Source organism: Penicillium concentricum, assembly GCF_028827145.1.
Source record: "Penicillium concentricum strain IBT 3081 chromosome Unknown utg000001l_segment0_segment0, whole genome shotgun sequence".
Classification (NCBI taxonomy): domain Eukaryota; kingdom Fungi; phylum Ascomycota; class Eurotiomycetes; order Eurotiales; family Aspergillaceae; genus Penicillium; species Penicillium concentricum.
Genome location: NW_026622754.1, coordinates 6,835,570 through 6,862,308, shown reverse-complemented (window position 1 = coordinate 6,862,308; position 26,739 = coordinate 6,835,570). Strand labels below are relative to the sequence as shown.

At 46.8% G+C, this 26,739-nt stretch overlaps 9 protein-coding genes across 9 annotated transcripts; 6 read left to right on the top strand and 3 right to left on the bottom strand.

Moving 5' to 3' along the window:
* Positions 1–1,154: 1,154 nt before the first annotated feature.
* N7517_002644 (putative hydrolase) lies at positions 1,155–3,401 on the bottom strand (the record flags this gene model as incomplete). The annotated part of the gene is made up of 7 exons (XM_056720374.1): positions 1,155–1,574; positions 1,627–1,767; positions 1,820–2,035; positions 2,097–2,503; positions 2,555–2,739; positions 2,795–3,011; positions 3,065–3,401. 7 exons carry the CDS (start codon positions 3,399–3,401, stop codon positions 1,155–1,157), a joined length of 1,923 nt encoding a protein of 640 aa, XP_056584509.1.
* Positions 3,402–6,096: 2,695 nt separating this feature from the next.
* N7517_002643 (uncharacterized protein) lies at positions 6,097–7,780 on the top strand (the record flags this gene model as incomplete). The annotated part of the gene is made up of 2 exons (XM_056720373.1): positions 6,097–6,320; positions 6,505–7,780. 2 exons carry the CDS (start codon positions 6,097–6,099, stop codon positions 7,778–7,780), a joined length of 1,500 nt encoding a protein of 499 aa, XP_056584508.1.
* Positions 7,781–8,819: 1,039 nt separating this feature from the next.
* Positions 8,820–10,071, top strand: N7517_002642 (carbon-nitrogen hydrolase family protein; the record flags this gene model as incomplete). Its single annotated transcript, XM_056720372.1, has 4 exons — positions 8,820–8,967; positions 9,021–9,511; positions 9,579–9,791; positions 9,850–10,071. The coding sequence occupies 4 exons, from the start codon at positions 8,820–8,822 to the stop codon at positions 10,069–10,071; spliced, it is 1,074 nt and encodes a 357-aa protein (XP_056584507.1).
* Positions 10,072–11,694: 1,623 nt separating this feature from the next.
* On the top strand, positions 11,695–13,078 carry exg1 (glucan 1,3-beta-glucosidase; the record flags this gene model as incomplete). The annotated part of the gene is made up of 3 exons (XM_056720371.1): positions 11,695–11,777; positions 11,857–12,236; positions 12,288–13,078. The coding sequence occupies 3 exons, from the start codon at positions 11,695–11,697 to the stop codon at positions 13,076–13,078; spliced, it is 1,254 nt and encodes a 417-aa protein (XP_056584506.1).
* Positions 13,079–17,173: 4,095 nt separating this feature from the next.
* Positions 17,174–17,586, top strand: N7517_002640 (uncharacterized protein; the record flags this gene model as incomplete). The annotated part of the gene is made up of 2 exons (XM_056720370.1): positions 17,174–17,263; positions 17,317–17,586. The coding sequence occupies 2 exons, from the start codon at positions 17,174–17,176 to the stop codon at positions 17,584–17,586; spliced, it is 360 nt and encodes a 119-aa protein (XP_056584505.1).
* A 2,696-nt stretch (positions 17,587–20,282) lies between these two features.
* On the top strand, positions 20,283–21,431 carry N7517_002639 (uncharacterized protein; the record flags this gene model as incomplete). Its single annotated transcript, XM_056720369.1, has 1 exon — positions 20,283–21,431. One exon carries the CDS (start codon positions 20,283–20,285, stop codon positions 21,429–21,431), a length of 1,149 nt encoding a protein of 382 aa, XP_056584504.1.
* Positions 21,432–21,973: 542 nt separating this feature from the next.
* Positions 21,974–22,206, bottom strand: N7517_002638 (uncharacterized protein; the record flags this gene model as incomplete). The annotated part of the gene is made up of 2 exons (XM_056720368.1): positions 21,974–22,083; positions 22,137–22,206. The coding sequence occupies 2 exons, from the start codon at positions 22,204–22,206 to the stop codon at positions 21,974–21,976; spliced, it is 180 nt and encodes a 59-aa protein (XP_056584503.1).
* Positions 22,207–24,275: 2,069 nt separating this feature from the next.
* Positions 24,276–24,740, top strand: N7517_002637 (uncharacterized protein; the record flags this gene model as incomplete). Its single annotated transcript, XM_056720367.1, has 2 exons — positions 24,276–24,389; positions 24,456–24,740. The coding sequence occupies 2 exons, from the start codon at positions 24,276–24,278 to the stop codon at positions 24,738–24,740; spliced, it is 399 nt and encodes a 132-aa protein (XP_056584502.1).
* A 1,144-nt stretch (positions 24,741–25,884) lies between these two features.
* Positions 25,885–26,463, bottom strand: N7517_002636 (uncharacterized protein; the record flags this gene model as incomplete). The annotated part of the gene is made up of 2 exons (XM_056720366.1): positions 25,885–26,388; positions 26,440–26,463. 2 exons carry the CDS (start codon positions 26,461–26,463, stop codon positions 25,885–25,887), a joined length of 528 nt encoding a protein of 175 aa, XP_056584501.1.
* Positions 26,464–26,739: the final 276 nt, after the last annotated feature.

Here is a 26,739-nt window from a genome sequence, read left to right as displayed (position 1 = left end):
CCGCTACGGGCTCAACGGTTTCGCTGAGGACCCGCGACGAAGTGGGTTCCGTTCGGGTCCGACTTACGGACCTGATGATATATTCGGGTGCCTTAGGATGTTAGTATTTATAATTAGGTAGATGTGCATACAACATACGTCAGTAGATCGGTGAGACTTGAACTTTAGATCTACGTGAGATCAACTTGGAACTTTGAGTAACTATGACAGCACAAATGGTTCAGAAAACCAACCACAACGCCCCTGAATAAGTTTATGCTTCTAGAAAAGACCGAACTGGTGGATGTGTGGGTCCAAAGGAATATACAATTTGCAGAGGGTACTCCGTACAATATGTGCAATAATAGGGGCAATCGGAGCTAACGGGGTGATGGCGTAGAAAATTTAGGAAATATATGCATGTTAAGCAACGCTAAACCCGAGAATGGGGGCCATTTACGATGGACCATCTACCCGTAATTAAATCTATTAAATCTATTAACACACATCGTGTGATGCAGATGGCATGGCATGATGAGGTAGATCGGGCTAGGCTGGTGGGTATGGCATGATCAATAAGTCTCTGATTAAAATTATATAGATGAAAATTTTTTCACTCAAGTGAAAGGGGTAATAATTGAGGCCAAATCCCACACTGAGCTCCGATTGTTTTATTTCTTCGAAATTATAGATCAGAGGGCATTTCCCTTTTTTGTTCTCTTTCTATTCAATCTGGGACGTTTCAAAAACAGACGCGGTAGACGATCACTGCCGCCTTGGTGACGACGCTTCCGACTCTTTGGGCCTAGAACGGGAGTCTCGACCTATCTTGGAAGGTTGATTCACGAGACTGCCGCGTACCATTATTCCAACGGCTTGATTCCATGGTTCGAAATGGAAGTTAATCTAATTGGTTTTCTGGGGAGGCTTGGCAGCGGTGACAGCCGCTGTCAGAAATATCTCGAGGTCAGTCAAGATGAAACAGAGGGGAGTTAAAGAAAGTAGTGTGTCGTGGATTGTTGATCTCAAAACTCTGGGACTTATCCAAAGTCACGATTGATCATTTTTTGATATCACGGGTTTCCATTTAGAGATAATGAGCCAAAATAAGATTTATATTTACTCCAGATAGCCTCGGATGGAGCAGTCTGTCCACTATATATATAATGAGCTTTTCACTTCGCCTTGCTCCGTGCGGCGGCAGCATCGTAGAGAGCCTTAATATCTGCCTGCCACTGCTTCACGTCGACTCTTGCCAAGCGACGGTCATACGTAATCAGGCCGTTGACCTCACCCTCGACGTCGGTCGTCTGCGTCCAAACACCCCCACTGCATGCGTACATGCGGACCTGATCCTCGAGTTCGTTCAGGAGGAGGTGGCTGCGATAATTCCATGCCTCGATGGTTTCATCGATCTCGTATGTTTGGTCGATAGTATTAATGGCTGCTTGGTTGTTCCAGAGATGCTCAATGGATACATTAGTCCCGATGCCGCCAAATTCACCCTGGAACCCAATCCGGCTAGGATCATATGGGCTCGAGCGTAGGGAATAGAAGGGAGTGCCACATTGTGGGTTTGCGTAGTGGTGGTTGTCCTATGATATGTTGATTAGCCACGTGGTTGAGCCACAAGCGAAGGTTGCATACACTAAAGTCTCCAGCGCCGTGGTCGTCCCAACCAGTCGTCGAGTCCACAAGCCGAGTGGGGTCCAGCTGTCTAACCCTCTCGGTCAACTCAAACTCGGGGTAATAGTCCGTGATCTGGCCCCAGGCTTCGTTATAAATGACCTTGAGATAGTGGTTAGCATATTTCTGGCTTTCACCGAAAACCATAACTTACCCAAGTTGCAATACTGGGGAAGCTCTTGAGCTGGTTAATCAGCACATCTAACTGGCGAGCGAACTCAGCCTGCTGCTTCTCGTCCGGTAGGATAGTATAGGAGTTGCCGTCTGGTCCCCTCCTGGACTGCGACGGACGTAGGGAAGGCATGTCCTGAATTACAAGCAGACCGAGCTCGTCACATGCTTGATAGAATAAATCGGTCTCGACTTTGATCTGTATTCAACGGTGTGAGCAATAGATACCATGGAATATGATGTGACGCGGTGGCACTCACATGCTTGCGGACCATGTTGAATCCCAACTTCTTTAGCATCTCCAAATCGTACACCATCGCCTCTTTGCTGGGTGGGGTGTATAGACCATCGGGCCAATAGCCTTGATCCAAGGTTCCGAACATGAAAATGAATTCTCCATTGAGCAAGGGTCGCTCAATCCCATCGATCTTACCCCTGGAGATTGTACGGAACCCGGTATAGCTCTCCACCTTATCTTTGCCGAGTTTGACAGTCACATTGTACAGGTTTGGTGAGTCTGGAGACCACAGCTTGGGCGAGGATACGGTAAATTGGAATGGCTTGTTGGTGGGGCCTTTGTGGCTTGCAACAGTCTTGCCATCTTTATGGACCGTGACCTCGGCCTGGGCCGGTTTATCCGTGGCGGAGCTGTGTATAGTGATGTTCACTGTATGCAATCAGAACCAAACTTTTCCACAAACTGTGACCGGGCATTTACCTTGGCCATCCATGTTTGCGTCAAGATCGAGTTGGGTAATGTGGTTGGCTGGGGCAGCCTCGAGCCAAACAGTTTGCCATATACCACTGCATGGGGTATAAAAGATGTGACTGGGTCTTAGGGTCTGCTTTCCAATGGGGATAACATAGTCCCCATCGTCAGTGGGATCATGCACGAAAATGAGTCTGTATTTGAAGTCAGATATGGAAGTCGACTGCGTTATGATCACGAGATACTCACAGCTCATTCTGCTGATCAAACTTCAGGTACTTCGTCACGTCTACGGCGAAGCGGAAGTATCCGCCACGGTGGAAGCCTGCCTTTTGGCCATTGACAAAGACTGTGGCTTCATAGTCTACAGCTCCAAAATTGAGCAGTACCTTCTCACCCTTCCAAGAAGAAGATACTTTAAAGGATGTTGAAAACCAAGAGTACAAAGCCGAGTCGGTTTGGATTCCTGTGGATTTTTGTTAATTTTGATGGTAACGTGGCAAGCAGGGCAAGACCTACCGGACAATCCACTCTCAAGACATGACGGAATCAAAACATCCTGTGCAAGTTCCTGCCCAAAAGGTGGCTGCTGAACAGCATCGAGGCTTGGAGCACTTTGGTACTTCCACACTCCGTTGAGATTCTTCCAATCAGAGCGCTGCAGCAACGGCCGCGGATATTCAGGCCATGGCTTCGTTCCGACTTTATCAGTCCATGGCGTTGTCAAGGGAGGCTCCTTCAGAGAGTAACCTGCACTGCGCGCCTTATTTTCCTGGTGCTTGGTGCCTTCATTGCTAGGCAGAGCTAGACCCGTCGCCACCAGGCACGACAAGACAAAACTCTGAGCTAAACGCATGTTGATCGGAGGCACTCAGATCTTCTGACAGAAATATATGCACACCACAGTGACAGTACCAAAGATCTTCAGAATAAAATATCACATTCTGAGTATGATTGGGCCTGTCCCTGGATTTAAATACATCGGACCCTGCGTACGCAGGACTAACAGACTCATGGCACTGTGCTTCCCTGCATACAACATGCCCACTTGGCAGAGACGCCCCCACAAGGGCTAACCCCGCAGGAAGTACACAGGATGCCCAGAAATTGAGATTCACCAAGGATCGCAAGCATGTCGGCCGCTGGCTGGTGTCTGATCACAGGGAGCATTAGCCGCTGCTTGGCGTTATTGACAGCGCAGGAGCCAAGAGCCGGGCAGCAATGATGTCGATGTGCACATAGTAAGCCAGTCACAAACGGTGAGCTGCCTACTACTGAGACTCAAGCTGTGGATTCTCCAGACAAATCGAAATTATCCGAACACTACAGACACAATAATAAAAGATCCTGGACAATTTTCACCCCAAACTCTATGTCCGGTTCTAGGGAGCGACAAATCACGGCAGTGGTGGGCCGTGGAGCATTTCTCGCTAGCAAAATACTGATCCTAACTTGGCTGGGCTTTTGCTCACGCGACGGAATGTTCGGTCTGTTCCGATTGCTCTGCCCAATACCGCAATAATCTCAACGCCGATCGCAAACACACGGACGACAGCCCATCTACCTTACCACAGACATGCATTTCACGTGCAAGGGAAGTGGTATTGCTTGCTGTCTCATCCGTTGGCCGAGATATGCAGCTCATCTGCATGTCCAGGCCAAGTCTAAGAATGAAGTCATGTTTACATGGAATGATTTGATCTCGCATTGTTGCGAGCAAGGATCGCGTTTCTATCGAATCCCTTGCTTCCGGATTGCATGGCACACCAGCGTCCCCACTCTGAGCGGGATATTTGATAAATAGGTCTGTCTGGCCATGATCGTTTACGATATATCATTCACTTACACTCTTGATGACGGACGAATGTCGCGCCACCCCGCTGTCTCTGACGACGTGGTAGCTTAATGTTGTATCAGCTTTCAATTTAAGAGTTAAGACAGGCCGCCTTGACCCTCAGAGTCTGGCTTGGCGCGACGATCCTCTCGTCTCGATTGGCGAGTCGTTTAGCCGGCTGGTTTTTGGGCTTCGGGGGTGCTCCGCCCACGTTCTTCCCCGCGTTCTACGAGCGGGGCTTACAGTGAGCCCCGAGGTCTTGTTGAGGTTCCAATTAGATTTGTTGAACTTGAATAATGGTGTGATAGAAAGGCGATTTAAGGAAGATTTGAGGTAAAGGAACAAATCCTTTTTGATGTTCTTGATTTAGGAAAACCCCGGTGGGCTGAATCATTATGTGTCTCGAACCCGATCTATGACCTCCTTCCTGGCTAAGTATTTACCCCCAGCAACTAAGGCTCACCAGCAAAAGCAACCTCCTAATTCTTGCAATAATAACAAAAGTAACATAGCCACATTTAGTCCACTGTAAATTGCCGTTGTTGAGGTACCGTACAAGTGAATACGCTACTGAGATGCTGATTTTGTTGAAAATATGACTGACCCCAAATGTAGAGTATCTGGAGCCGGTCTCAAATCGTAGGTCAGTTGGTCAGTTGGTCGGTTCCGCTAGCCCTGATTAAGAATATTGCAAGAATAAAATGATAGTTGGCAGTGTTGTTCTAATCAAGTGTACAACAGGTCCGGTTATTGATCACAGCAGCCAATGCTATATATGTAGACAGGACGGTCCAATTGCTAAATATGGTCGGAATGAGCCCAAGTTGAACTAACCAGCTTGGATAAGACGTATTCCTGAGATTGTTCCTGCATTGCTAAATAGCCACAGGAGAGCACTAGTTATAGACAATAACAGAAACCCAACCAGAGCTATCGACCGAAGCACTTTCATTGTGCCAAGCCATTGATCAGCTGCGCTATAGATAAAGTTCGATGAGAATTTTCATGTCTAGATCCATTTATGCGTATTTATTTGGTAGTTAACTTTCCAAAGCAAGAAAATAACAAGATGTGCAGATCCTCATATATTGTAAACGGGCCTGTGAATTACTATATCCAATTTTGCCGTTTCGGGTTGGAGCCCTAATGCCAAACGCTCGCAAGTATTACCGACGTGGGATTCTAGAGTAAGAGGTGGCTCTCGAGTTTCCTAAAAGTTTCTTAAACAGATAATAAAGATCGTCCACTGCACCGAGTTAAGAGTTAAGAATATTCTCAGCAGAGCTTGAATTTATTCAAAAGGGCGGAAATGATATAACAAAATTACAGAAAACTTCAATGATACAATGATTACGCAAAAGGTTTGGCACCCTGATTTACCGCCTTCTACTAAAAGCACACCGTCCAGTTCTCCTAAATTTTGATTGGTTTACAATTAATTTGCTGGCAGAATATTGATCGGTGTTGACACTTCGTAGTGTAACTGTACACCTCGTTTTGGTCCATACATGTAGACAATACGCCATCCCAATCCTGTGCATACTAGTCCTAGAAGCCAACCTCAAACGTAGAACTGGCGAAAGCAAATATAGAAGGGCCATGATGCCCCGAAACCCGAATTACAGCCCATTCCGTCACAGCATGTGCTCTCTCTCTTTCCTGCCCCTCGACGAAAGACTGCATTTTTTGATATCACTGGACTTTCCCAGTATCAAATATGTTTCTCCAATCTCTTCCAGACAAAATCCTCCTGCAGATCCTATCTTACCTGCCATCTCATACCGATGCAGCAGCGCTGTCTCTACAATGCCACCGCTGGCATCAGCTTTGTGACATGTCCAATCGGCGCAAATACCGCCGCGTGAAACTCCGAGAGCCCCTGGATCTGGCAGTGGCTTTCAAAATTCTCCGATCGATCCTCAAAACCCCTCGGTATGGGGGGTATGTTCGCCACATAGAGCTCAACCGATCCCCGTCGCTAGATTATGGATTTGTGCAGTGATACACAGCCAAACCGCCGCAACAGTCCCTTCGATCAAAGGTCCAGGTCCGCCTGACTGCGGCGATTAGGCAGACCGGCTTTTGCCCAGAGGAACAGGAGAAAGTGCTTAATATCTTACTACAGAGGCCGGCTAGTATGGAGCAAGGCTGTATTTCCCTCCCCCATTCTCTGCTCGATGACTTCGCTGGCACATTCCCAAAAGAAATATTTGATTCTGACTTTGATTAGCCACAATGACCCACGAGCCCCGTTCCTCGCCCAGGCATTGGCAGCATTACTAGTCAGCGTTTCGCAACTATTAGAATCGTTGAGTTTCTGCCCTGTCGGCCAGGAACCATCGAAACTCACAAAACTAGCCGCCCAAGCCAATGGAACTCCACTCCGGAAAAGTGATCATTTCTTCAAGCATTTCTTAGACCGGGCGAACAGTAGCCCACAGGAGACCCTGCCGTTCCTGCATCATCTCCGCCAGGTCCGATTTCTTGTCGATCCTGATACAAGTATCCATCACTGGCACTATTACCAGCCCTATGATCTGTATGGCAGCCTCAGCCTGGTACGCCGGCTCCCCGCAGTAGAATCCATCCGAGTCGACGCGATTATGAGCACGCACAGGTCGAGTATTCAGCCCCCACCCCGATCCGCGAATTACACCAGCATTACCATTCGTAACTCCAATATCGATTACCACCACCTGGTGCGGGTCATTGAGTCGGCCAAACGACTGGAAGCGTTTACGTATGCGGTCGGTGGCCGAGGCTCGAGGGATGGCATTTTGAGCATGTTCAGCCCGGATCACGTCTTCCAAGCGCTCCTCCTACATGCCGATTCGTTGGTACATCTGGATTTGGATGTCGAGGCCGAAACCTCACTAGCGGAGACATTCGACCCTACTTTTAGAAAACATTTCTTTGGCAACAGCGATGACCCATCGCCGAGATCCGAACTCGCCTATCAGCAGGAGTGGGCAGATGAACTCCAAGAGCTCCAGGGTGGTCGATCATCGCCTTGCTCCCTTCGTGGGCTTACGAACGTGAAGAATCTGAGTCTCGGAATCCATACCCTCTACTACCTGTCGCGAGGTATCGGTGTCGATCAAGTCGACGATGTATCATTTGCTATTGTTGATCATCTCCCACCAAACTTGGAAGCGCTTTGTATCTATGGGTACGAAAAGGGAATGAAACCGCAGGTCAAGGGTCTTCCGGATGATGTGTTTGATAAGCAATTGGAGAAATTACTCGCCGAGAAGGATACCAAATTGCCCCGATTGTTACATATCGAGGGGATTAATGAATTCATCGAAAATGCGACCACCGTCAAGCATCCAGCGACCAACGATGAGGATCTGTGGGAGAGAGAGACAGATGACGAGTGGACTGATCATGAATATGATTAGATAGTATGTTGGAATAGGTAGAAAATCAATTCACCCATGGGAGTCACTATCTCGACAATCGCTTTCGTACACAGGTTGTATATCCAAATGTCCTTGCTTTGTTCGATCTTGAAACGCTTTCCTGGCAGCACTTTGTGTCTAGATACGTTCGACTGTAGTCGTTAAACCAGCTGTAAAGACATATTCATTATTTAGCCACCTCAGACAGCATTAGTACTACCAATCATTGTGAATGACATACCAGCGCCCAACATGTGAATTGTCTCGGAATCGACCATGCATCCAGCCCAGTGATAGAAGGTAACGAAATAACCAAGGCAACGTGTAACAGAGAGCAGGAATATGGCGGCGTAGATGCAATTGCCTAGTTAAGACATTTGCCTGTGTCTAGGAATCCGCGGCAATTGGTCATATGCGATGGTCCAGTTCAACCTTGGAATCTCGTTGAGATCCAAAATCTATCAGATGCAATAAAATTCAAACAATGCAAATCCCGTACTCCCGTTAACTTGGTGACTGATCATGATCGGGATTGGATTGATATCGGGATTTGGGTGGAACAATCCGGGAAGCTCTGTATGACCCCGGGATTAGGGCGGATCACCGAAGTTCTGCAGCGACAAGGCTCACCTCTAATGGTATGATCTGAATCAGATAGAGCCCTGACAGATCCCGGGTTAGGTAATATATGCTTGCTTATGCAAAATGTCAAACTTCCGGGAACTCTCCTCTGGCGTGACACCATCTTGAAGCAAACCCCGTATTCATTTCCCGTGGCTCAGAGTTGTGTTTCACTACTATGACGACCGTTATTCAATAACTTCAGAGCAGTCCCCGAATCCGAGCGCTTCCGAGTCTCATGATGTTGCTTATTCTGTCGTTCGGGGTTTGGGAGGTGCAGGGCGTTGTTTGAAAGTCAACATACAAGACAGCTTGACTTGTTATAAATTGAGGTCATTTCCAGCTTGAGAGAGAGACTTTTATTCTACACAACAGTCTACAAAGCAAGCACTCCTCGCAATCCAACAAATATCTCAACATGGTTCCCGTTCTCAAGAAATACAAGGCCGCAGCAGTCAATGCTGAGCCTGGCTGGTTCGACCTCCAGGAATCCGTTCGCCGGACCATCCACTGGATCGATGAAGCAGGAAAGGAAGGCTGCAAGCTGATTGCTTTCCCCGAGCTGTGTTAGTATCACAGTCCTCAATGCCGGATACAATGTGCTAACATATGAAAATAGGGATCCCCGGCTACCCATACTGGGCCTGGAAGACAAACTACCAGGAGAGCCTGCCACTGCTGAAGAAGTATCGTGAGAACAGTCTCGCCTCCAACTCGGATGAGATGCGCCGCATCCGCGAGGCAGCCAAAGCCAACAAGATTTGGGTGTCTCTTGGATACTCGGAGCTTGATCTCGCCAGTCTGTATACGACACAGATTATGATCAGCCCAGCTGGAGATGTCATCAATCACCGTCGCAAAATTAAGGCCACTCACGTCGAGCGCCTTGTTTTCGGTGATGGCACTGGCGACACTACCGAGTCAGTGATGGACACCGAGATCGGCCGCATTGGACACCTGAACTGCTGGGAGAACATGAACCCTTTCCTGAAAGCCTACGCTGCCTCGCTCGGTGAGCAGGTGCACATCGCTGCTTGGCCTCTGTATCCTGGAAAGGAGACCCTCAAGTACCCGGACCCATACACCAATGTGGCCGAGGCAAACGCAGATGTATGTTTCCCCTTCTTGTTTTTTTCCGCGATGAGGAATTGATCTGATTACTGACAAGAATGCTCAGCTTGTCACCCCCGCTTATGCGATCGAGACTGGCTCGTTCACTCTTGCACCGTGGCAGACAATTACTGCCGAGGGAATCAAGCTCAACACGCCTCCCGGAAAAGAGCTTGAGGATCCCAACATCTACAATGGAAACGGCCGTATCTATGGCCCCGATGGACAGAACCTCGTTCCTCACCCCTCCAAAGACTTCCAAGGACTTCTTTACGTTGACGTAAGTGGATGATGCTTTTGTCTTAATCAGAATGTCAGACTAACCGGTACTTAAACAGATTGACCTCGACGAAATCCATCTGACTAAGTCTTTGGCCGATTTCGGCGGTCACTATATGCGTCCGGATTTGATCCGTCTGCTTGTCGACACTAACCGCAAGGACTTGATCGTGCACGAGGACAGAGTCAACGGCGGTGTCGCTTACACTCGGACTATTGACCGGGTCGGGCTTTCCGCTCCTTTGGATTCGGCTACTGAGGCTCAATCCGAGAGCTCGTAGAGATATTTGATGGTCTCTAGAAGAGATGTGTAGTATAGAAATCCCAACTCGTTCACTTTTTTACCTTGCGAATTGCCATAAAGTTTTTATAATTGTAGGCAGACCAGACAACTGAACGAAATTGAAGGTCAGAGAGGGTTCTTGTATTAACAAGGCTACGACTTGGTGTCTGCTTCGGCTCAATTAGCGGCGCCCATCGTTATAATCAAGCGTCTAGTCTACACGCTACTTGGAAACACCATTAGTTTTGAAGATATTTTCTATTTTTCTCTGTTCTACTTAAAAAGAACTCTTGAGCCGAAAGTGACTTAGTCGCTCAGATCGCAAGTATCAAGATCCGTGAAACATGTGGATGTACATTCCGATGTGTTGACATTATTGACATTCCCGCCCAGGAATTCTGTCTAATGTGATCTCAAGGTTACAAATTCAAATCCCGAGACCCGCAAGGTCTAGACCTATGCTCTACGCGTCGGCAATGGCCCCTGGATTAGGTGGATGTAAGAGTGTGGCAGTGTAACATGGAAGCTATCTGGGGTACAATGCATGTCATAAATTACAGTTATTTTGTCTCAGATATAATGCACTTGTCGCCGAAAACGGAAGTACTAAGGACGACAGGTCCCCTGCCTTGGTTATACCCACTCCATGTTCCGAGCGCATTAAATAGTATATTAGATTCCGAATGACTCTTGGCTCTTTCAATGAGGGCTTTATCATGAATTGAACCTATGGCCGTGGTAGTGCAAATATACAGAAATGTACGTTCTCAGTCCCCAAAATACCCGGTCTTGTGAAACCACTATAGCTTGAGCTGTATAACCTGAAGCTATTTGAGTTTATCTTTACACCAATACTAACTTAAATATACTTATGCTCAAGCTCAAGCTGGACGTCTTGAAGTTGCCAAGAAATAACATTCCATAAAAAGTGTCCAAGTGCCACGTGCCGATCAGCATCACATCAGGGAATGTGAGATTTTGAGATTTTGCTGCAAACAATAGTTGGCACTTTTCCTCTAAATTACATATGCGCAAAATATGTGTAGTCTATATTAGAAGTATCTAGACCAGATGGAAATTGAGTTGGAGATGGCAAGGGGAACCTAATTTGTACAGGTGAAGTATAGCTTCCCCGGATAATGATATTGGGTCGCAGTTTCCAAATAGAACAATAGAACAAAAGACCTGATGACGAAGTCAAGAAGTTTTCACAGTCCCCGGATTGTTCTGTCCAGCCACCTTCAACATATCAAAGCCGCTTGCTGAGATACCCTTACCAAGAGAACAAGGCCTTTGTTTATAAAACGCAAACCCCGGGATACTCCGACCCACTACTGTTTTCGGCCACTCCACCTTTTTCTTGATTCAGCAGAAGAATCTATATAGGTACGTTATTCTTGCTTCAATTGCTCTGCCCCGTGGGGGCTTCCGTTCTCGCCCACGTAACCTTTCGTTTGCTTGCATCCGGCCACCTGATCAGCCACCGATCATTGAGTTACTTATAGCAGCTAATCTCCAGCTTAACTCGAATCTAATCATTCCTCATACTTCATTCCTCATTTTTCATCTTTCAACCCCAGCCTCCTGACTTTCTCGATCTGACCGAGTTAGGGCTTTCAGTATGCCGTCCATGTCCAAGTTCTCGCAGAAGACCCTGCTTGGGCTGTCTTTAATGGCAGCCTTGGTGCAGGCCTCACCCGCAGTGTAAGTGGTACCTCTCTATCAGCAATACAGGTCTACTGTACACGGGTTTATACACATACTAACATACATCGGTGTATAGTAGTCTAAATTTCGACTATGGCGCCAACAAGGTCCGGGGTGTCAACCTCGGTGGTTGGCTGGTATTAGAACCCTGGATTACTCCATCCATCTTTGATGCAGTTGGCGATTCTGCTGTTGATGAGTGGTCCCTTTGTGCGACTTTGGGTGCGAACCAATGTCGCTCTGTTCTTTCCGACCACTGGAGCACTTTCATTACTGCCGACGACTTGAACCAAATCGCCAGGGCAGGCATGAACCACGTTAGAATCCCAGTAGGATACTGGGCCGTGAAGCACTTGGATGGTGACCCATACGTCAATGGTCAGCTTAAGTATCTCGATCAGGCCATCGGCTGGGCTCGCTCCGCCGGTCTCAAGGTCATGCTTGACTTGCACGGAGGTACGTTTCCCCATATATATATTACATGACAACCACTGACCAACGATGCAGCCCCTGGCTCTCAGAATGGCTTCGACAACAGTGGAAAGCGCGGCGCTATTAAATGGCAACAGGGTGATACCGTTGAAAGCACCAAGGATGCCCTGGAAGCTCTTGCCGCACGCTACAAAGGCGATGGAGACGTTGTGACTGCCATCGAGGCTTTGAACGAGCCTAGCATCCCCGGTGGAGTCAGCCAGGATGGTCTGAGACAGTACTATTACGATTCATGGGGCCGCATCCGAAAGTCAAGCCAGAACACCACGCTCGTCATTCATGACGGCTTCGTCCCTACTGAATCATGGAACGGCTTCATGAGCCAGTCTACCGGTGTCTGGTATGTGATGATGGACACCCACCACTACGAAGTGTTTGACAGCGGTCTTCTCGCCATGGACACCCAAACCCACGTCAAGAACGTGTGCAACTTTGCCAAAGACCACGTTCAGACCTCTGATAAGTGGACTGTTGTTGGTGAGTGGACCGGTGCCATGACCGACTGTGCCAAGTACCTGAACGGAAAGGGTATTGGCGCCCGCTACGATGGTACTTTCTCCGGTAGCAGTCATATCGGCAGCTGTGCGGGCAAGTCTACTGGATCCGTGGCTGCTATGCCTGAGAATGACCGAACCAACCTTCGTCGCTTCATCGAAGGTCAGCTCGATGCCTATGAGAAGGGTACCGGCTGGCTCTACTGGACCTGGAAAACTGAGGGTGCTCCTGAGTGGGATATGCAGCAGCAAATGGCTGCCGGTGTCTTCCCTAACCCCGTCACTAGCCGTAAATACCCTGGCCAGTGCTGAGCGTTTTCAGTTATGTACCTTTCTGCTCTTCTTGGGTTTCAAATGTTTCATGGAGCATGCTTCTGATTTTTGACGTGTTTTGAGTTGTGTTTTGTCGAACTATTTGTCCAGACCGGATCCATATTGTTTAATTGTTTGTTGTTTGTTGGCTTTGCACTAAGCGAGTTAATTCCGCAAGGTGTTATAGTGTGCTTCATTCTAGGGTTTGCAGGTTAGGTTATGAAACCAACAATTCAACTGATATTCTTTTGGTTTCTTGGGATTCTTTCCTTTTCCTGAAGGATAACTAGGTAGCCACGTGGGCAGTTTACTTTGGGAAACTCCCAACCTTGGAAGGTTCGGTACATGTGGAGCCGGCCGGGGCAACCTTAACTTTATCACCCACGACGACCTCAGAACATCCCTAGTACTCTCCGAAGAAGGATGTGATTTGGCAGGGCTAAGTTTCATTTTCTGTCTTCTCTTCCCTTGCCAGAAACAAAACGATTGTACATCGTAGAGCCAGAAAAGAAAAGTGACACAGAGAACTCGTCACTGGCTCTGAATCCCAACAGCTTTGTGCATTTATAATGCATACGAATTAAAGCCCCATAAGATATATATTATTCAGTGATTACAATAAACCTTCAGAAGATATCTCATGAATTGGGTATGTAGCTGGGATTCCGAGAGTGCTAAAAGTGGAACAGGCATAGATGGACCTGGCGGTCATGCATATGTACCGGATAATGCCTGGCACTCGAGACCTTTCCCTTTCCGTTTTAGTGCTCACCTCTTGCCGCTTTTTGATCACTGAGTAAAACTGAGCACGTCCCTGAGTATTCTGACTTGATCACGGGCCATTACATAATCAACGTGATCTGCTCACTGAGCATCACCTGATCATCCCTGAGCACCCTGATCCACTCACTGATCATCATCTGAGCACTCTGATTTGCTCACTGAGTGCTCACTGAGTGTAGGGATGAGCGGCCTGAGTAAGCTACATCAATAAAATGCGACACGCTAATCCCATCACGTGCAACCCTTCCCATTTAGATCGCCCATCAAAAAAAGACTGGCGCAGTCAACGTAACCGTTCGGTCTAGCGGTCTCGATCCTATCCAAGTAAAAAAACTCACAGCGGGGCTGTTCAATTGACCTATCATTTTCCATTTCAGCCTATGCTCCTAGGAATTCCCTAATCGGGCTTTAGATTACTACTAGGGCGAGGGCGATTGGATGGGTTTCCTTGAAGATATAGAACCCTTCTCTGTATCAAGGCAACTGGAGGAATCAGTGTTCAGCAGGTGATGATGATGAACCACTTCTCTCGCCAATGAGCGCACAGGCCGAAGGCTTTCCTGAGCGTATAACGTCATGTCTTTCGCGCCATTGCTAAGTAATCTGTAAGCCGAAGACAAACAATCAAAAGTAATACCCCGATGGGCTCCTGGGAGCCCGCGGGGCGTTCCTAGGAGCCTACTAAGGGCCCATAGCTATTTCGTCCGAATCCTAGGAACTCTAAACATCGCCCTCTCCCCCTTAGCATGCCTGTCTGAAGTGATGAAATTTCAAAGGGATATATATTTAGTCACTTGCTCCAAAAAGAATGGTCTTCATCATTCCTCTGCCTCCAAACTACTTTGCCAAACAAAAAGACTTCTCTTGAATATACCACAGTGAGTTTAGCCTTCATTCACGCGTTGTTCCGCATCAACTAACCGTACTCCAGATTGGCATTTCTTTCGCTCACGACTTTCGAACCAATCAATATTGCTGGGCCCACTGCCCACACAAAAGCTCGCAGCGGAGCATCTGCGCCCTTTGGAAAACCTCAAAGCTACCAAAAGTACAACTGAGGCTTTAACAACAGGACTGTGCCATCGATCGTCTTTCGTTGACACTACTTCAGGGAGGCTGTCATCAGTATTGGGTTAATCGGAACCTAGCAGGCTCAGTCCTAAAGTCCAACATCATCTTCGGTTGGCAATCCGGGGCAACAGAGATGTAGGTATTAGATTCCAGGACACTCTCAGAGAATGGACTGAACGTTCGGCCAACGGTACTATGCACGGACCGGACTGAGATCGTCCTGATTCCTTTGGAGACATAAAAGTGCGACTCTTGACAGAACTGTTGCACACGTTTGGAGCTCTCAACATTGAAACATTCGGCTGACTGATTCACTACACTAGACATGCTGTTTATCTCAACCCAAGGACTAACTCAGACTGTTCATAGGTTTCCGAACCGTCGGTATTCAAAGTTTGTCCCTACCCAACTACTCCGTTCAAATAAATCCTAGTGTGACATTATTATGCAGATTTTATCGATGTCGCAGAGGACAATGACAGCTTGCTTATAACCAAAAACCCAAATGAAAGATTTAAGTGGGCTCCATTCTGGTATAAGGGGTATATTTACCGAGAAACTACGCAGGGGTCCTGTGGCTGACTGGATATAGTAACATGGCCTTCCTTGGGATCTGTTCCCTCTGATCCGTGCTTGAACCCCTCAGTTTGACTCCACCTACTAAAATCCACTTATACTTGCATAAGCTCTGTCTTTTCTTCTTCCCAGATGCAGGGACAGCATGGTTCAGTCGACTGAGACACACCAACAATGGCCCCTCCCACACTATTAGTTCGCCTATAGGCTCAATAGTGTGGTCCCAGAGGATCATCAGCTTGGTCGATGTTCCAATATGCACTGGATGGTCTTTGCACCCATAGCATATTCGATATGTCCAATTGTTAGACAAATTGAAACAACCACCAGTAATTTGACATCGTTTCCACCTATTACTGCAACCGCGAGCCGGATACGGTGCTGTACCATGTCCGTTATTCGAATGATCACAAACACCACATAGGCCTTGCAAACCCGAATTCGTCGACATCCTTCGTGGTCTTGGTTGATCGAGGATGAAGATCGGTGGGGATGGTTGACTAATAGAGATAGTAAGATGAGCCATTGAGGCCAAATGTAAGCGGGTAAATGAGCCGACCCTCGTCCGAGGATATATTTGATAACTTCGGGGTTAGGGCAAATAGACAGAGGACCGTTCGGAAACTCCAAAGACTAGAAATAAATCGCGAGGGCTCGAACTCGTAAGTCGCCGATTTGTACGGTTTGGGGTGTCTTATTGTGCTCTTTTCAGCGGGGTAGGATGGAGAAACGGCCTTATTTATCTGTGTTGCGTGCACGGTTCTCTGTTACCATCACTCGACTGAGCCTTTTTCTAGAGAGCCTCAAGCGCTCCAGCAACGAATCTAAATAAAACAACTGCAGGATTCGACGGGTGTTTGCAAAGCATCGCGGATCTCTGCACCTTAATTAAAAAGTGTCAATTTCTGCCGGCAATTGCACAAATGCCCAAGGCGTCTTCGTCGTCAAATTTCAGTCAACATATTCCTTCGATTGCCTGATGCGGTGATTTGGGAGTGATTTGTTCAATTACTCAGGAGAAGTAGGATCCCGCTTAGTTATCCGGGGCTTTGACGCTTTCTGTGATACGCTGTTGTCAAACCAACGATGATACGGACTTCCACATTGAATTTGCTGGATTTCTGTCCTGGACTGGTTCAATCACGTGATGTAACCGCATCTACTGATGTAATCTACCCCGCCAACATCCTTTTTTTTTCTGTCGATGTTGTTAGGTCGTTGTTCTCCGATATTTGCGCCTTTCGATTGTAAGCCGAATCAAAAATTTTGACACATCTACTCATATCAATATCTGACTTATGACGGTCGTTGTCTTAGAATATTCTCCTCGGTGCGCGCAAGATTGAAGTCAAGATTGAAGTTTTCTCGCGATCCAAATAATTTTCGCCACGCATCAACGCCCCACTCTTCTACCCAAGTTCGGGCACTCGGCTGCCTGAATGATATTGATAGCTTTCTTCCCTATTCGAAAAGCGATTATTCTTGATGTCTCATTTCTCAGAATCTGTTTTTTAAACTTGAATTAGGTATGAAGTTCCCACCTATGCTACTGATATTGTCGTGGGCCATGTCGACTTAACACCTTGGGTTCGATTATCAGGCATATCTAAAAGATATATCGTGTTTTCTGCGTTGTGCAGTTCCTCATCGATCGAGCTCTCAGAAATGGGAGAGACGGAAATCGAAGACTTCGGCATACCTGTCAATGACATCATTGACGACCGTATCAAGCTCGAAGCGAAAGCAAAACAGGAGGTAGATCATAAATACTCATAGCTATTTGCAGCAGTCTTTACTGATAATTCTAGACAGGGCAGGATGTGGAATTAGACTCGCAGTGGACCGACGTCGAGAAGATACAGTTTTCGGAAAACGTATGCGCCGTGTTACTACGAAAACAAAACAACCAAAACAAACAAAACAAACCGGGTGGCGTTGCTAGGGTGGAAGGAGAGCCTCCCAGATACATATTGACGGACAAAGTGAATGGGATAGTACTTGTTGCTGCAAAACCCGGGGAAAAGATCATACTATTAGGCCAACCTTCCGTTCGCTGTTTCCGTCGTCGAAACCCATGAACCACAAACGAATTGACTCAAATCATATGCTAGTGTGAGGGAAAGCTGGATTTTTGCACTCCATCCCATATTGGAATCAATGTTGATGTCAATATATGGTGCTGATGGCCCGTACCATGGAATGATAAGCTGGACACAAAGCAAACTCGGACGTCTTGATTGATAGTCTTGGAGGATGCCCACAATATTTTCGAATTGAAGAGGATCGGCAGAAGTTGATTGATATTGCTGGACCCAGCTGACGAGTTGATCAATGCCAATGTCGACTATGGACTGAGGCAAATGACTTTTGAGAATGTATAGTTGCAAGCCTGGCATGTCATCTATTTTGAATGCGACATTATTGTGTATCTGGCCAAGTGATTGGATTTCTTCATTGTCTTCTATATCGTTAGATTAAGCCCGTGAAAGTAGCACAAGAGCACGTACGTGTTGGGTCGCTTGGAACTGCGGGAGACGTATTATCTGGAGCGTGTCCTCCTGGATCTTCCCTTTCAATATGAGGAGAGACATTGGATGCACTCTCATAAGGCAGCCGGTCTGCAGAACGCTTGCGTTTCTTTTGTGGGGGACCTGTAATTATCAGCCGGGTTTCAAGGACAATTAATGATGCGAGTCATACTTGGAAGAGAAGCAGTACTGTCCAATAGTTTTTTCATTCCATACTGCTCGTATACCTTCTTTGCTAAATCATTTAGCTCTTTGTTCCCTGGATTCTTCTTGGTCCACATCTGAAGTTCTGGAAAGATAATCTCCAGATTAACCAGACATAGCTTGGTATAAGGGTTGGATAACATGCAGAGCACGAGCATTGCTTGCCCAAGCTGGATGTTCACTTTCCGAAGAAACTTTCGCACTTTCGTTTTCCTATAATAGGATGCGCTTGAAATGGAAACGAACTCAGTGTCAAGAAATAGCTTGCAATATGCTAACACATTTTTGCTTTGATCATCATCCAGGCCAGGGATACCTGACTCTAGAAGTTGATGTGTGACTTGTATTCGCCGTAGAAAATCATCCTCTAAACGCATCGAGGGAGAAGAGATGAGAAAGTGGAAGGGAAGATGAGAAAGTGGAAGGGGAGATGAGAAAGTCGAAGGAGAGATGAGAAAGTGGGAGGGCAGATGAGAAAGTGTGAGGACAGATGAGGATTAGAGAGGTAGCCTGTGTAGAAACAATATGTGACTAACAATGTGGTTCGAAGGAACATTGCTGCCACGTCAGTGTAAGTCTGATTGGATGGGGGCTGTTAGGCTAGTCGGTGCTCAGACCCTTGGCAGTTGAGCCTTGCATAATAGTAGTGAAACGGACTCAGACCTGCGCGCGCATCTGATTTGTTAAGCTTAAGCGCTGTACTAAATTCCTCCAGCCCGAGTAGCCAATCCCGGTATAGCGGCTCATTGGTGAGAATTGATTGGAAAGCTACTGGTCAAATTTTAAATCGAAGAAGGCTGTCCTTTTTGTCGAGAACGATCACAGAGACCTAGACAGTTGATTGTGGCGCCCGCCAAAACCACGAAAACGTCCTATAACAGCGACATTGAATTTAAAGTTTCTGGTTGGTGAGCGGCGCTCCCAGGAACAGGTCGCTAGCAAAAAAAAAAAAAAAAAAAAAAAAAAAGCACCGAAAGGGAGTTTTGGGGTTGTCCACTAATAACTTTACGTCATTGGCATTGTTTAATCAAACAGCCCTGACCAGCTCAAGGGCATTGAAGGACTTGCAAGATCTGCCTCTGATCATAAACAATCAGGTTACCCGAATAATTAATTTCCGCGTTTAAGATGGAAAAGAAATGACATGACCATAACAAATGTGCAATTCTGAGAGCTACCATAAGATAAAGGATATTCAGTTGGCGAATGAATAATGATGGACAAAAACAATTTGGGGCCAACAAAGTAGTCTCAATAAGGTGGTTACTTCTCACCCCACACCTTCTGGCCCGCCAACTGTTAACAGCTTGTTTGAAACTTCATACGATTGGCCCCTAGAATGGATCCACTTTGGCATCCCCACTTATGATACTATCTTAAACAACCTTCAGGAACTGTCCTCCTGGCAACATTGGCCATGTGAACAATTCAACGATATCCTAGCTCCGCAGTAATGGGGCCAGATGAAGCATAACCTGGAGCTCATGGGCAGCCCAGGCAATTCTCGCCCCCTCCAAGAAAAGGAGGCTGGGGCTTTACTGTTGCTGAAGAATGCACCGTAGGGTGGGTGAAACTCTCGGACTTACCATTTTCCCGCACCGCCTGACGGGGAAAATTAATACGACGCGGATTGGTTGTCTTTGTGCTCCGTTTCTTTTACTTCAGCACCTTGGTCACAAAATTCGTTCATTGCCACTCCAGAGCTCCCCGGTAAGACACCTTAATAAACCAACCTTTCCGTAATGCCCCACTGGTCATGCGAATGGGGGAGTTGTGGGAAACCAGCCGCGCAGAGAGCAGGAGATTGCTTGCTGTGCGATAGACACTTCTGTCGCACGCACCGTCAAGAGCCGTGGCACAAATGCCCGAAACCAGAGGTCTGTGATACACCTGCTCAAACATCAGCCATAATAGCAATGCTCATGCCCATCTATTAGGAAAACTGGGAATCCTACTCTGCTCAATATGCAGCTACAGAGGCTCGTGACATAGACGAGCTATGCCTTCGAATAGATGGCTCTAAATTATGTTTCCGTGCATCGATGCTCAGAGAAGGCATCTCGTGTACCGTTGACTTGTCTCGCAAAAGCTTGTCTGCCATGATGGGAAACCAGAACTGCCACGCCGAGATCACGTTCGATGATAATGTCAAATGGCTCGCACGTTTTCGCCTTGCAAGAACCTCATCACCGCCGCGGGAAGTCCGTGATTGGATACTTCGAAGCGAATCTGCCACCATGACTTACCTCCAACGGTACACTTGCATTCCCACGCCCAAAATCTTCGATTGGGCATGCGAATCCGATCCAGGAAACCCACTTGGAGTTGGCTATATTTTGATGGAAAAGCTGGACGGAAAGTCTTTGGATTGGCAGGCGGCGACTCCTCAGCAGAAAGAGAAGGTCATGCAGCAGTTGGTTGACATTTCCCTCGAGATTGAGAGGCATCCTTTCGAAGCGATGGGATCACTTGTCTCTTCGGCGGCGGATGTTATAAACGTTCAAGGTCTCGCACACCAATCAACGTTCCGTGTAGGAAAGGGGCCACTCGGTCCATTCTCCTCCTCGGTCGAGGGCTGTGAGGTTATCCTCAAGTCCTACCTCGCAATGATAGCCAGCGGCGAGATTGACCCCTGCTATCCGGTAGACACCTATCTTGTCCATCGATTTCGCCAGGATATTGTTGGTGCTCTCTTCAAAGACGTCCCACCAGGCGACCAGTTCTTTCTCAAGCACCCCGACGATAAGGGTGACCATATTCTGGTTAATGACTGTTTCGATATTGTGGGAGTCATAGACTGGGAATGGACACAAACTGTCTCCAGGGCGGAGGCATTCTGTTCCCCGTGCATGATGTGGCCGGTGGCTGAGTTCTACGACGGCTTTAATGAGCTAGCCGCGGATGAATTGCGGCTAGCTGCCATATTTCGCGAAAAGGGCCGTGAAGATCTTGCCACCTGTGTCATCGAGGGCAGAAAGGCTCAGAGATTTTTCTTCGCTCTTGGGCCTGAGAGCTCTTATATAGATATGCAGACACTTCCACATATATTCGCAGGACTCCAGCGGGCCTTCAACTTTGAAGACGAGGAGTGGGAGGCATGGAAGAGCAAGGCTCTCAAAAAATGGGAAGGTGATGATTTACTCCTTGGCTTGTTGGAATTAGAGCAAAATGAGGGGGAGTCGAGGGGATGAGAAGTCCTTAAAGTGAACAGTTTGTGCAATCCCATTTAGCATCGGAATAAAAGCTTCTTACGAATAGATCTATGTGCATAGTGGTCGATCCATCACAACAAGATGTCTGCGAATGGAAAAAATTCGCCGAGCCTTTTATGTAATGAGCTGTAGTTATCGCGCAGTTCGCTTATGGTTCGTTGGGCTAGTTCAGTGGCGTGAGAATAGTCGTCAGATAGGCACCTGAAGCAATGAGATCGAGTTGGGGAGGCAACCTTCACTGAATTCTAACTACTTTACTGTTCTGGCCGTGATATTTGGGAGAACCCAATCTAATGCATACTATCCCAGGGTGCTTGATCCACCATTAGCCGCAATATTACCAATCGAAACAATCAACGAAAAGGACGATGTACCCTATTTCAAAGAAATGATACGTAAACCACATGGCCAGGCAGTGTATTTCTTGTAGATGCAATCGTCTAAATACATGATTCGAATGGCGATTGTCCTCTCTCTTGGCTGCTTGATTGCCTGCCTTAGGGCAATATCGGGTAGTGGTTTCAGACAGCTTTGCTCTTCTGGCTGTCACTTGCGACATCGGGAACCCGAACCCGAGCCCCATTGATTTCGAATTCCATGGCAGGTTTCTGCTGGGATCCAGCGGGCTTGTCTTTACTTATGTCAGGAGGGAGTTGGACACTTAGGGACAGAAGTTATGCTCACGGTTGCTACAGTAGCGGCTACCACTCAAAGCCCACTGGGTACATCCGGCCTGCACGCATTTCTCGGCCATTTTTCTGGAAGAGTGGAAGTTGATAAGAAGCGTAGTTGAAAAGAAGCGTAGTTGGTTTCTAGAGCCTGTTGGGAAGGAAGAGGTTGGAGAAGATGATTCAAAAAGGAAGAAGATTAGCGGGAAAGGTCAGCTCTTATATACTTAAGCCGCGTGGCCATGTTTTGTGATTTGCCTCCACATAAACTAGGTATTGAGCCTTCTTCTCTGTCGCTCAGGCCCATGTTATCCACTCGCTCTCTGCCGCATAAGCAAGCTCGCATCTCGGAATCAGTGAAGTTTGCGGGAGATGCATGGAGCTTGAACATCAAGGGTCTCGTTCCAGAGGAGACCAGAGACATGCGGTTGATCACACCGCTGGCACCTCCCCCTGACCTGTAGTACGGAGAGACACCTTACATCGACGAATCCAAAGACGCTGGGAAGCAGCGACAATTGGCGATCGCATGACTCTGTGCTTTTGTCTGCAGTGAGCCCTCGTCATTGTAGCCAATCAAGCAAGAACGCCCTAAAACACATAGAATGCCACCTCACATAGGTACACTGTATATAAAGGATCTTTGGTAATATTTATTTCGAAACTGCATAGGCAACCAGCATTGGCCAAGAGCTCATTACATAAGCGGCGGTATTTACCTGTATGAGTCAGTAAAGGAGAGGACGCGTGAGAAAATGGGAAATAATAATGCTTTATAAAAAGCGTGATTAACTAAGTGGAATAAAGCTAAATTATAACTAGATAAACCTATAGCTATAACCATCATACCTAATTGACTCATAGTAGAATAGGCAATAACTTTTTTAATATCTTGAATTCCCTTTTAAATTTAGAGAATAAAAGAAATTCTTTTAATGTAGTAAATAGAATATCTTCAACACAAGAATACTCTACAGAAAATATAATTAATAATAAGACAAATGAGAAATTGAGGAGTGCGGTTACGCGTGAGAAAATGGGAGGACAAGTGAGAGAATGGGAGGACAAGTGAGAGAATGGGAGGACAAGTGAGAGAATGGGAGGACAAGTGAGAGAATGGGAGGACAAGTGAGAAAATGAGAGGAGTGAGAAACAGGAGGAGTGCGATTACACGTGAGAAAATGGGAGGACAAGTGAGAAAATGGGAGGACAAGTGAGAGAATGGGAGGACAAGTGAGAGAATGGGAGGACAGATAATTACAAGCAAGCAGCTAGCTCATGTGATACGCAGCTCTGTCTACTAGTTACTAGATCGAGCTGAAAAGGCCGTTATCATGGCAGTGGATCATCACACTTTGACCTGTTCCTGACCGATCCAGCTCCATGCTCTAGAATTGCACATCGTGCGGTTGACCTAAATCATGAGGTATCACATACAATCGACGCAACCGGGACAAGCCAAGCCAATTGCGCTTTGTAAAGGCAAACTTAATGTCAATGGGACCTGAGACTTCCAAATTGGTTCGAAGATTCTTGCTGAAGGATCGGCTTTGACCTGTTTCTGATTTGCCCTCTTGCAGCCAATCAAAATCATATGGCCAATGACAGCTTTCACAGAGCCCTTGTAAGGCTCGAGAAAAATATTGACCAGCATCTAACCTGATCTATATAAGATCTTCTAATCACAATCGCGCAAGGATCGCCAATAAGGCAGTGTAATCTCTCAAGTCTAGACTTCCTATGTGCATCATATAATCTGTCTCAAACTTCGCTTTGACCTCCCTTCGCAAAAGCAATTCTCTGATCAGCCAGACCCCGTATCTCAAGCAAGATGGTGGAGCCGGCTCTAGAATTGGATGAACATAGCTAATGATGAGAACAGGGGTAGTATCGCGGCATTGGTACGATTCAGGCGGTATATAACCTTGCATCTCTATACGGTCTCGACGTCGCGGATCCTTTAATTGAGTGCTGTGCTGTTTTTAAAGTCTCCCTACGAAGATCTATATCTTTTCTCTCTCGATATCTAACGTCTTGTGTGAAATATGGGTATACCAAATAGTCCCTGGTCTCGTTTTCTCGAACTCCTCCTTGGATGCTGCAGGGCGAGGAAGCAATCACAGGAAGGCCCTCAAGGTTTGGATGCTTGTTTGATATGCTGGACTGCAACATAATAACCATTGATCTAGAAGCGGAGTATCAGTATTCAGCACCGCATCGTGGACCTTCCGTTAAATCTATTTCTGCGAAAAAACTGGACGAGCTTGCGGTGAGTGTCCCGGAACTGTTGCATTAAGTCATCTTCCAATCCATGGCTCTAACGGATAATAAATAGAAACCACCGTCTAGTTCGGACTTCGATTTCGGTAATCTGCGCATAATTCAACAACTGGGAGATGGCAAAGATACGAAGGTTTATTACCACATGCAGCGCGAAATCAGGAATAAGGAGTGGATTCCAAGTACACCTTATTTTATTCAGCAATTGTGGTTTGAACACTACTGGATCTCGCAGACAGGGCTGATGGAATCTTCCATTGGACGCAATCTCCTGAAAACCGAGGCCCCCAAAGGAGTTCGCGAGGCCTTGCCTGAGGATCATGCTTTCAACTATTCCTGACCCGCCCAGCTTTATATCTTAGATAGTGCCATCACGCAGATAATATGAATTATATGGCTAATAAAATACTTGGGTATTCGATATGCGAGGTTGTAAGAGCAGCTGTAAACTAGTACCTATGTTGGAACGATTATTAAACCAAAGGCCACAATCGGTCGAGGCCGTGCCACCCCAAAGGCTTTCGTATCAGAATCTTAATCAAAAATTGGCAGGAGTACTATCTTGCACCCCCACCGCTAGTTATATTCGGCAAGTGCATTTACTAATGTATTTGGATATGTGAAGATGCGCTGGCGAGCCGGCCCTCGCCTATAAAGAGTAGACTTTTGTCAAATTGTCAGCCTTTGTTTCCCGGTTTTTTCTATTCACTTTACTTCAAGATGTCTGACGTGGAAAGGCGGCTCGCAATCTTGATGCAAGCTCTGACAAAAACGCGCTTGGAATATATCTGTCCACGATGTTTTCAGCTCTTTTCAGATCCAAATGCATGCTACCGTCATTGTCGAAAGGAAGGGGAAGGAGGCGAAGGTGAAGGGAATGAAGGGGACGATATCCACAGAGGTCTTGGTCTGATAACGAAGAAAGATTTTCCGGAATTTCTTCAATGCTACCGGGTTGCCATTGGATTCCCGATAAATCAGACTGATCTTCCCTTGGAAGATGATCCAGGACGCCCAGGACGCCGCCATTACAACAAATGTTTCTCTGTTGAGTTTGTACTTGACAATTGCCGTGAGTCTTTTCACGCAAACACAGGCTTAATGTATTGAGACTGACGATGAAACAGTCCCAGGAAGAGAAGTAACCGATGCAATGCTGTTGGCCGTGATTAAGATATAGATCCCATTGAGTGAGATAAGTATGTTGCAGAGAAAATTCGTCGACGGATGACAAACTAACAGCACAATAGGCAGCGGCAGGAAAAGTTTCAACCTCAATTTCCGCTCGTACATCCCACAACAAACTTTGAGAGGTATAGTTCGGGAGAAGAGCAAAGGAAAGTAGTTGGAAGTGTGGTATAACATTCAGTGATTGAAGTTGGCGTTGAGGCAGATGATTGCATTGAAGCTCGGCGTGTATCTACTGTCTTTTTTATTCCTCATTGACTAGTATGATGTGGCAAGATCTCAACAGAGGGTCAAATCTATGTATACAAGACCGCGTCGCCTTTGATCACGTGCCATTCCAATAGCCCTAACAGTTTCCTCAATCTTCTCGAGAAGTTTACCAACGTATCCGGTCCATACATCTTCGTGTAGCTGAGGTGGATAGATCGGCACACTGTGTCAAACTTTTTGTAGGGGTCGGCGAAGAATATGAGAAGCCTCCGGGGGAGAGGCACCATTTTCGAGTCAAAATGCCAGGCAAGAAGGGAAAGCATAGCCAAAGCACGAGCAGTGAGCTTGCTTGCCATACAGTGCGCATAGTTCTTCAGTATATTGTTCTTGGCCAAGGCTTTGCGTTTCCTCAGGGGCCAGTAGCGATATTTTCTGAGGGCCTGGCAGGTGGAGACCAGGGATGCAGTTCTAGCATTGGGTTTGTGCTGCCGCTTTATTGCTCGTTTGACATCTCTTGTGCCCAGAAGCCACACTTGTTGAACAATTAAAGTCGTTTCGGCGGCTCGGAGACTGATTCTTGGGAAAGGAAACTTCATCAATTAGCATATGACTGCAGGGAAACCTAGAATGGATTGTCTTACACAGAAGTCCTCATCCAACGACATGGTAGCAGGTATCCAGAATGGATTCTGCTGAAAGATTGAATCATGGTTCCGGGAAGGTGGAGCGGTCGAGTATTTATCTTATGCTTGAGATGCTCCCGGGACCCTTGATCCAAAACCCGGACGAACAAGGAGAGAGTATTTCCCGGACGCGACAGGGGTCTTCTAATAGCACTATCTTCGAGGCTGTCCTGACCTATTAAGACAAGTATTTTGGCCCACTTCCCCCAATACAAATACAAAAGCCTTTCAAAGCTCGAAATTTCTGTCTTACTGAAA